Below are 10,693 nucleotides of genomic sequence, written 5' to 3'. Positions count from 1 at the left end.
CGATAAAAATGTCATAATTTGGAATTGAGTGAGTATTCGATTACTGATAGAATCGATAAGTGGTCACTGGTCACCTTTGATTGTTATCGATCATTATTGATTACCTCGATTACAATTGAACATTCGATTAGTACCGTCTGGTTACAAAGATCTAAAACTATTTAAAACATCCAAAGATTACACCAGAGTCCATGAACAAGTTTGCATGCGTGAAATCAAGTGCGTATTACTTATAGGTAATGAATCAACGGATCCTGCACTAATGTACTTCCCAGTTTTCTCAAAGGTAACGAATCGAGTGGGAATTGAACCCACGACCTCTCGCTTGCTGGGCGATTGCTCTCCCAACTGCGCTATCGGTTCGTTGCTATTACACTAGTTCGTAGTAGACGAGGGGAGCGACGTGCTCAATGTTCACCATCCAGTACCTGAATTCACGAATCAATGGAATTGCCAAAAAATAAACCATTGCTTTGTAATGAAATTAACATTTTCAAAAACTATGAAAAGTTGCCTAAAATTTGAGCCATGGATGAAAAATTTTGAGCCACGCCAACCTTGAAAACTAATTTGAAGATCAACTTCCCAAGAAAAAGATCTACGGGGGAGGCGGAACCCACCTAGATCCACGCACCGCCGGATAGGCTATCTCCCGGAAATTTTGCCAGACCTTAAACAATGACCCATTTACATGTGCGGAATTATTTTTACTTTAGCGTATAAACAAGGCCTTAAAAATTGAAGCGCTATCTCGGGAATTGAATGACAAAATTTGGTTGGTTGATATTCTGGCTACTGCACGTTTGCAATCTTTCATTTTGTCTCATTTTAAGTTTTCAAGTTTTAATTGATTGTCTTGGGATCTTGAACTTGATTCAGGTAACTCTCATCCTTGTTGTTGCAAATACATCCTGTATATGACTGATGTTGTTTTTTCTGAAAGCTTGATTTCCTAGTGTGACTAACTGGCATGTTAGCCTCCACTGATGCAAGTAACCCGATCTCATGGTATGAGGACCCTCGTGGCGCTACGGAAACTTCTAGAGTTTTAATGAGTTTTCCGGAGTAGCTACTCTTTGGAAAGTTCTGGAGCTCTTCCAGTGCTTCCCCGGAGCAAGTAATTTTTAGCACGTTCTAAAAAAACGTTTAAACATGGGAGTTTCAAAACATCAACCAGAAATGGCTACCACGACACCAGCAACCACGACCAGCGACCAGATAAATTTGGGTTATCGAGTATTTCCTCTTTCTCCACCGTAGAGTCTTTCTCTTATGATCATTTTATTTATCAAATTGAAGAGTAAAGCTCGCTACTGTCTCACCTACAGTGATTATAAAGCCATGTGCAAAACGTGTAGAGCAGCCATTTCAACGCTCTTGGAGCTTGAATAGAGTCTCAATTTCTATCCTTTTGTATTTTCGACATCAAATTAATTAGTGGCAAAATTTGTGGTGGAATTTATTTAGGAAGCTTTAAATTTGATCATCAGATCATTATTGTGTCAAAATAAATCATTTTGATAATGTAAGGACAATAGAATAATTGATGAGATTGGTGTCTCCAAAACTGCCCTTCCCAGCTTTTGCCTATTGACAATTTCTATCTATTCAAACTAAAGACATCTCATTCGGTACAATTAAAATATTTTGGTGAAGTAAAGTTTACAGGCATCACACTTGATTGCCCTGTTAATATTTTTGTCAAAAAGTGTTACTTTGTCTAGAAAATGACTGGCAACGTCAAAGGTCAATTTTAGTAATCTCAGCTAGAGTAATCCTCAGCCACGTGCGCAGTGGTTCATTTGAAAGCCACATCAGGACTCGATTTGGATGTTCTCTACGGTGGAGAGAGCAGATTAAACTCGATAACCCAAATTTATCTGGTCGTGGTCGTGGTTGCCATTTCTGTTCGATGTTTAGAAAGTCCCTTTAAACATGGTTACTTGTCCCCTTGTCTGTACACAGACCCGGTACGGGAATTTTTTTATCAAACAGACAATGCGCACAGAGTGTACTACGAAGTGATAAACGTGAGATACACTTTGGTGGTACAGAGTACTTGCCCCCAGGTGATGGACTTTGGTCAAATAAAATACTTACAGTTATTCGAAAGTATCACTGGTCGAAATATTGAAACCACCATGAGTCAGCTGATTTTTTTTAAATACCTGTGTGCACAGTTAGTTTTCACATGATTAGCACAGCAAGTGCTATCGTAATTATATCGAGAAGAGCACTGGAAGTGCTTCGGAATCTTCCGGTATTCTGGAGCACAAAAGAAACTACACTTTTTGCTCCAGACTATGCAGCTTCGCTTGCAGAATCTCATATGTCATATTTGACGTGCAAGTAATTTGTGGCGAACAGAATTGCAGCTAAATAAAATGGCTGCTGGACGTTTAACCTCAAATTTAATAATGATATTAAATATAATTATGTATGACATCACTTATGATTAGGAGATATTTGTACATTTTACCTCCCACAAATCTTTTGTAAATCAGGTTTGTGCAGATTACAGTAATTTTTGTTTTTTAATGACCAGCCAGGTCATTCATTTGAGGGCTCTGCAAGTTACCCAACTTCACGGTAGAAGATAACAAACACTTATAAATGACTAAAAAATCTTTTTGATGTTTGATTATTTTTTTTTTATGCTTGTTTCCTATTCACATTAGGTAGTAGTTTCATGATTCAAAACAATCCTACGTGATTCTAAAGTGAAAGAAATTTATTATAAGGTTACCTTTAATAATTCAAAAAATGTCCCGTGCGTAACAAAGGCGTTAAATAGATTTAACTAGGCTATGCTTTTTGTGCCAATAAGTGAAGATCCTATATACATGATTGTTTCTTACTTCAACTTATATAAAGTCATCAATTATTTCCAAATAGTTTTAAAGTACAATTTGGTAAAAAATTCAAATTAAAGACCATTTTTTATGCTAATAAAAATGCTGAATTACCCTCAAATCAAGTCTTAAAAAGGGTGTTCAAAATTGATAAACTCAGACCCAAATGCTATCTTACATCAAGTTAAAGTTAAGGACATTAGACAACAATAAAATCTTTATTAGACATTATTTGCATTTACTTGATTTTAGTAATAGAGCTTTTATAAATAAAAAATTTTCATGAAAAATTGTCCCGTACGTGACACAACATATTTCAATGAAAAAGGCATTTGTGCAGATTTGTGCACTAATGCTCGGTTGTGGCTTCTTTGTACGGGTGAGAGTAGATTTTGTATTTTTCCATCTTTGATCTGGAGTTTCTGAACATTTCACATGTTTCTAAGTTAGACTTAACCATTTTTAGAGTTCAGTTTTTGACACTTTGAAATATGCCAAAGTTGAGTTTCAGGTCGGATTCAAACCCACAGACACATGAAAGTATCCTTGGTTCAGAAGCTCTGTTTGCTCCCCCTGGACCACAAAGCCACGCCACAAACTTATTAAATTCAAAATTTACTTTTAGTGTGTATTTCACAAAACTATATTATAACGAACCAGGGTTAGGCAAGTACTTTTTTATTTTCTGGTTTACGGACATTTGGAGATGATCTTTTGGAGCGGAGGATGGAAAAAAAATAAAAATAAAATTGTTGTTTTCAAACTTTAATGTTGGAGAAAATAAAATGTGTTTTGAGGAAACTTACATACACAGCAGAAAATCAAAGAAAGTTTTTCAGCTGGAAAATTGTGTTGAGCGCCATTTGAGGAAGCATACTGGGAAAAAGAGATAACTGTTTTTATACCCTTTTATCTTCCTTTCCTGCTCTTATAAAATGAAGTTTTCTAAAAAAATCCATTTCATGGCAGATTAAACAGAATCGGAAGTGCAAAAATAAATAAAATTTCTATGAATTTCAATTTTATTTTTATTTTATTTTTGCAAAAAAAACGTCGGCGATTCCGTAAACTAGAAAATAAAAAAGTAATTGCCTTAGCCCTATATTTTCCTACTAATACTACTCCCAAGCCTATTTTGACTGTCAAGCTCCAACCCTGGGCCCTAACTGATCCTGACCCTAACTGCTAAAAACGATTTTCACCCCTACGGATTAAATAACAAAAAATCTACTTTCACCCGTAGGAAGAAGTTAGTGCCCTGATGCTCTACCTACAAAGGAGTAAATATTAACTGAAGTTATTTCTTGCGAAATTTTGTGACTAATTATGTCAGGTCTTGGTACAATTAAATTTGTGTTTTTTTAACATTTTTGCCAGTTAAACTTTCAGGAACTTGTGTCTTTTTTTACAGAGCTCACACAATTTAAAAAGTATTACCCTTTATTTGTTTTCCTTTAAAAAAATCCTACTATATTTATGGATTAAAAATATAGTTAAAAACCGTTCCCAGAGATTGAAGTCCTAAGTGCCGCTTAAAATCTTAAAAATACCAATATATAATGTCCTGTACGTAACAGTTTTTAGGCTGCCTTCTCTGATGGCACTTCAGAGAAAAATATATACCCTAAAGTAATTCATGAAACTTAGGTCCATAAAGCAATACTAACATCATCAACATAAATTGAAGCTTGTATTACAAGTTTTAAATGTTTGTTCAACTTGAGGGTTGAAACAAAGCCTCATCTCAGCAGGAAAGCTTACAAAGTAATGACTAATCAGAGCCTAGAAAATGTGTTGAAACAATAATTAGTTGTAAAAAAAATTTTCAGGGGCAAATTAGTCCTTAAATCGTTTATTTTTGCTCTTTTTGGTCATTTTTGGCCATTTTAGGCCTACTCCAAAAAAGATATAATACGGAAGATCGATTCTGAACACAGATTTGAAATCAGCAAGGCCCAAATATTTAAAACGATTTCATGGATTTTTCTTCTTAATTTTTCAAATTTTCAAAAAGTTTTTGTCCTTTAGACTATTCTCCTTGGGACTATCTTTCTAACGGTGTATGATTTTCTAGCATAGCATGAATGGGTGCTAAAGTGTCCACATACTTTTCAGACAGACTTTAGTACATCAGGAGTATGTTATAATTTGGACATATGCAATATTGGGCTCTCAAATCTGTAAACTAGAAATGATATAATAAAAACGAAAAGAAAAGAACAAAAGATACTCCGAGATAAACGTGACAACGTAAGGAATCTTTGTTATTTTATTAACTTTTATGTATATTGAAAGTTGATGACAAAATCGAAAAAGAAAATTATCTTGTAGCCTGCGTATTAATGGACAAAATATGGGCCGGAATTGCATCTATTCACAACATCTTCAATCTTTTTATTTTAGAGTTGCAAATATCCACAAAATTTCCTTTTCGAAATGACGGAAAGAACAAGTTCTAAAAAGAAAAACAAAAACAGTGGAGGAATGTTTAATTACCTCTTGCATGCTGTTGATAAGGTATTTTATCATGTATACGATGGTGAACCAGTGCGTAGGAAAAGAACTGGTTCAACTAATAGTATATTGGAAGAGGAAGTGATCTTCTGTAAAAACAATGTTTGTGTCAAAGTAAAGAATGAGAGAGACGATTCTCAAATGGATGAAATCGCTGGATATATGAACATGAAGAAAATATATCGGAGTGATTGTGAATTTTCAGACTTGATTTTGTCTTGGGTTCCGAATAAATTATTATCAGCAGGCTCGGTGGAAGAAGCAGAAATTATGCTTCCACCTGCTCCCACAGAACAGATAAACCCATTGAAAGAACCAAGTAAATATTCATCCGAGGTTATCAAAGACCCTGATAGCGTAGATGGTGAATTAGATGCTAAAACAGACTTCCCAGAGGTGGCCAAGGACTTTGACAGTCCTCTAGGCAATGTTTTCGGAATCAACTTGATAGACATGAAAACTGTGAAACTGTTCTATTCATCGTTACCGGGCAGTGATGCTGGACAGTTTGTTATTGGTAGTCATGACAACGAATACAAAGTATTTTATTTTCATAATGGTGGATTGCACAAGATTGCAGACATCTTTGACACGTGGAATGGATGTGAAGCAGACCCAGACCTAATTCCAGAGGAAGATGGACAGAAAGTTTACTACATTACTGGAGAGCACAATGTTGGATTAGATTCTTCTTCAAAATCACCGAACGAAGAAGGTCGTTACAAAGCCTTGAATATGCATAACTGGATGACATTTATGAACCCTCTTGGACAAATTGAAGACTCGTATAACTTTAGAAAGGTATGAACGGTATTATCAAAGAAATAGTTTTGTATACTCGTTCAGACTACTTTGATTCCATTGATATTTCTAACAGTGGTCAGAATTCATCACTTTGGGTGGAAAAGTCTAGGTAATCCGCATTATTTAAAAGAATTGGAGAAGATTTTTGCTGTTGATGCGTTTTCCGACTTTCTGTTCGTAGCTAACTTTGCTATTGATGACATATTACGAACAGTCATCATTTTTTCTATAAGATCTTTTACAACATAAGATTTTCCATTTGCTTAATAAATATTTTTACTCCAGAACCCCCTCGAAAGAGTTTTACTTTATTGATTCCTGATCCAAGACTCTAGCTAACTTACAGTGAATGATATGTGCTATTTCACTCTTTTAGCACGTGTTCTTTGGTGGGTTAAGTCACGAAGTTCGTCCAGACGCATGGAAATTCTTGTTGTATTACCACCCCCTACATTCCACAAGAAAAGAGAGGGATGCCATGAAGGATGAAAAGACGAAAGTTTACGAAGCAATACATAATAAAAGGTGACGATATTTTGATAATTATTATCTATACAGTTGAGTTACAATTCGAACTCGAATGGGAATTTTATTTTTTCGAATTACAGAGAGATTCGAATCATAGAAAGAAGTTCGAATAAGCGAAAGTCTACTGTACAAAGGTAGAGACGGTATTTAAACGTGGATGGATATCCTGATAATCTTGGTCCTTTAGAGATAGTCTTTCAATTGTTTTCACGGGGTGTCCACGGCTAGCCGGCTCGGCTATCTATGAACTGATCAGTACATTGAGAGGAGCGGGGATTCGAACTGGGAACCTTTGGTTTCAGGTGCTGACGCCTTGACGCCTTCGGCCATCGCTCCCTATCAAGGATCTCTGTGAACTTTAGCGGTTAGTTTTTGTAAACACCTTTTTGACAAAAGCTTACACTTAACCAAAAATTGTTCAAAATTCCTTAGAAAGATAGGAAATAATTGTACTGTCGAGTTTCTAAACTCGAACACGTACGGGGGGACACAAGTTTGTTTCAGTAAGGAATTCTCGAGTTATGGAAGCAGGTCAATAAGACGATTAACTGAAGGGAGAAAAATTAAGAAGAGAGTAAAAATTAAGAAGAGAGTTGTTCGAGGTTCGAGCTCTGGAGATTCCACTGTAGTTAGTTATTTTCCTCATTCCCCTCAAATTACTTTCTTCTTCATTCACAGGTTATCATTGAGTGGTGAAGACTATGAGATATTTTGGAAAAACGTTCAATTCACAGTGGATAAAGACGTAGTACGTACCGATCGATCACATCCGTACTATGCAGGACAAGATAACCCAAATATACAGAAAATGAGGTACTTCATATTTTACAAAATGGAGTTTATTCAATACAAGAAATTCCCAGATTGTTTTATTGGTTCACCTTGACCTTCATCTCTCAATCCTATATCATGAAAAACCGTTTCATAAGACACTTTCCATTTAGTACCACTCTACACTATCGCCGACAGATGTGAAAATTCCTTTTGAAAATTTATTTGTGCAAAATGAATTTTAGTATCAGAACATCAGTTTTTTAGGGAAATTAACCAAGAAAAAAAACAGAAAGTTGCCAAAGATTTTTTTGCTACCTGTGTACCAAAATACCACATTCAAAATTCGGGTTAATGGTATGCAAAAGTTTCTCCCGTCCTAGTTATGACATGAAAGTGAAAATTTTGCTCGATTCACATCCGTACAATCCGCAAAAAGTAAACCTAAAACCCTTCTTGAATGATTTCATCCCACAGGAATATCTTGTTGAATTACGCCGTCTACAATCCAGCAATGGGTTACTCACAAGGCATGTCAGACCTGGTAGCTCCAGTGCTGGCAACGTTACATGATGAAGTTGATTGTTTTTGGTGTTTTGTCGGTCTGATGGAGTCCAGCATGTTTGCTACCACACCACGGGATGATTCTATGGATAAATCACTGGTACAGTAAAGCCTCGTTAACTTGAACCTCTATAACTCGAATGTCTCCTTAACTCGAACAAGTTTTCTTGTCCATTTAATAAACAATGCCTCTCAATACCTTACTCCACAACTTAAATTTGTGTTTTTGGACAGTGAAAATAAAAATGGAATGTCTTCTTAACTGAACAGGAAAAGGTATACTCTCTCACCATTTAAAGATTTCAGTTTTAGTCAATAGTAGAGTCAGCAATCTGCTGTAAGTAGTTTAAAGCTTTTTGTGTGCTGTCAATTCAGGTCATTTTGAAAACTCTTTCAAATTGTACCCGCATAGTAATTTCACTATCCAGGGATAGGGCCCATTCTGAAAGATTTCGGAGGGTTCACTTTACTTCACATACTGTACTTACTCCTAATTGATCAAGAATCCGGGATCTAAAACTAGAGTTGATTTTAGACAGTTTCAGATGTTGTTATGTTTTTAGCCCCATTATGTTTAAAGATTTTCTATCAAGCAAAGAAAGTCTATTTTTCTTTGTTTTTCAGGGTTTCTTTCGTGAACTTTTACGGTTGATCAAACCAGAGTTCTACTTGCACTGCTTATGCACGGACCCCGATATGGAGCTACTATTTGCCCATCGTTGGTTGGTGTTGTGCTTCAAAAGGGAATTCATCTTCCATGAGGTGTTGAACATTTGGGAAGCTTGCTGGTCAAGATATCAAACTGATTATTTTCATATCTTTGTAAGTTTGTTTCTTTCGTTTGTTGAAATTTTTTATCCATCCTGACCCAACTCTTGAATAAGCTCTGGTTTAGACGGCTACCTTTCACCCTGCCTATTCCATTTCTGAATTAAAAAAGGCAGAAAGATTTTCCCTTTCTGTTCACTTCTTGCCTGCTCTAACAATTAGAAATAACAGGGCAGAAAGTCGGCCGTTTAAACCAGAGTTAAGTTTGTTTCATTGGTTAGAATTTTATCCAACACATGAATAAGCTCTAGTTTAGACGGCCCACTGTTCGTCCTGTTCACACTTTTTGTCTATTTTTAACAATTAGAATAAACAGGGTAGAAAGTCTCGGCCGTTTAAACTACAGTTAAATAACGTTGTCCTTTTTTCACTAAAAGTGCTTAGTGTGGACTTCTTTAGTGTGGATTAGTCTTAGTCTTGTATGTTAACTACTATTCTTTTAGTGGCCCTTTGTGGAAACAATTCTTCAGCTGCCTAAAAGCTTTAGAATTTTTCGGGGCATGCCACTTAAAATATATGTTATCATTGTTGTTATTATTATTAGATTTGTGTTGCAATGTGTACAATATACGGTGCAGGCTGTATGGAGAAAAAGATGGACTCAGTTGAGATGTTACAATACTTCACAGAAATGGCTACCAAGTTTGATGGTTCCACCGTTTTAAAAGAAGCACGATCTATCCTGCATAAGTTTCGACAATTCAACAAGATCCCATGCACTTTGAAAGGTTTAATGTCCACCAAAGGTATGTTATTCATCTCATGATATAAAGAGGGATAAATTCTTTGTCATTTAAACCAATGCAATTCCATTAGGTCTATGATTGGGTGTACATGTTGCTAATAAGATTAAATATTGAAAGTTCAGATTGTCGTTAAAAATTGTGTTGGAAAACACCCCCATATAAAAAGGGTTGAATAATCTTTGAAAAGAGAGTTTGCAATGCTTTAACAAATTCTTCACATAGGCGTATGGGACGGAGGTATTTTGCCAGAAATCGAATGTATCTCACACCACCGCAGGTGTTGCAAAGAGCTTGCAAGTCCTCGGAAAGTGGCCGATGATAGCACTGCTAATGACGTCACTGGAGAAATAGAATCAGAAGAGTCAGGGAAGCTGAAGGTTGAGATCGATGAAATGCGCGAGGATGTGGATGGAATAGATCTTGAACATGCTGTACCAGATGGTAATGTTGTTTCTGCCAAGGATGATGGTGCTAGCGAGAGAGAGGATATTGAAGCGAAAACCGAAACTGAAATATTGGAAAAAACTGATAATATAAATGACTTGCCGAAACGATGTAATGACGAGGATAAGACTATAACGAGTTTAGAGGGGGCTCCAAATACTATTGACTCAGAATTAACGGTCTCTTGTGATGTAAACAACATTCCTGGAGACGACACCGAGGCTTGTAAACTCGTTCAACGTTCACAAAAATATTTGGATACTGACTGTCAACAAGAGAAACCTGTAAATGAAGATACTGCAGATACAGACTCTGATAACGTGGAACAAAATGCTTCTCGTGTGAAGAATCTTGATGACAAACAATCAACAGATACAAATGATGGACAGTCTAACCCAGACTTTTCTTTTGAGGGTGCTCAAATAATTCAATGACCTTTAAAAGATTTAAGATTTACTCAATATGAGGTTTGTTTCTGGACACAGAGGGATTAAATTTCTAAAAACTTGTTATACTCTTAATGGCTTTATCGTATGTAATGAAAACAACATATCCATTGGAATAGGAAAATTTCAACTTTTTGCCCCTTGAGAGATCAAAATTTGGTTAAATTAGTCCCAATGGTGTCGCAATGTACAAAAC

The 10,693-nt window shown here is 36.0% G+C and overlaps 1 protein-coding gene and 1 non-coding gene across 2 annotated transcripts; one reads left to right on the top strand and one right to left on the bottom strand.

Annotated features, from left to right (window-relative positions):
• Positions 1-290: 290 nt before the first annotated feature.
• On the bottom strand, positions 291-363 carry Trnaa-agc (transfer RNA alanine (anticodon AGC)). Its single transcript has one exon. It is a non-coding gene; the product is annotated as a tRNA-Ala (tRNA).
• Positions 364-5,255: 4,892 nt separating this feature from the next.
• On the top strand, positions 5,256-10,485 carry LOC136800012 (TBC1 domain family member 16-like). Its single transcript, XM_067056632.1, has 7 exons — positions 5,256-6,167; positions 6,547-6,695; positions 7,377-7,511; positions 7,947-8,133; positions 8,658-8,855; positions 9,406-9,607; positions 9,830-10,485. Exons 1-7 carry the CDS (start codon positions 5,289-5,291, stop codon positions 10,483-10,485), a joined length of 2,406 nt encoding a protein of 801 aa, XP_066912733.1. The 5' UTR covers positions 5,256-5,288.
• The last annotated feature ends 208 nt before the right edge of the window (positions 10,486-10,693 follow it).

Source organism: Clytia hemisphaerica, unplaced genomic scaffold (assembly GCF_902728285.1).
Source record: "Clytia hemisphaerica strain Z4C2 unplaced genomic scaffold, Clytia hemisphaerica genome assembly, whole genome shotgun sequence".
NCBI classification, from domain to species: Eukaryota; Metazoa; Cnidaria; class Hydrozoa; order Leptothecata; family Clytiidae; genus Clytia; species Clytia hemisphaerica.
Note: the sequence above shows the minus strand (reverse complement) of the source record. Positions and strands in the feature narration are given on the sequence as shown.

Coding starts and splice junctions, on each gene's coding strand:
- LOC136800012 (XM_067056632.1), top strand. CDS start 5,289: ATGACGGAAAGAACAAGTTCTAAAAAGAAAAACAAAAACAGTGGAGGA. Junction 8,134..8,657: donor ATTCTATGGATAAATCACTG/GTACAGTAAAGC, acceptor TTTGTTTTTCAG/GGTTTCTTTCGTGAACTTTT. Junction 9,608..9,829: donor AGGTTTAATGTCCACCAAAG/GTATGTTATTCA, acceptor TTCTTCACATAG/GCGTATGGGACGGAGGTATT.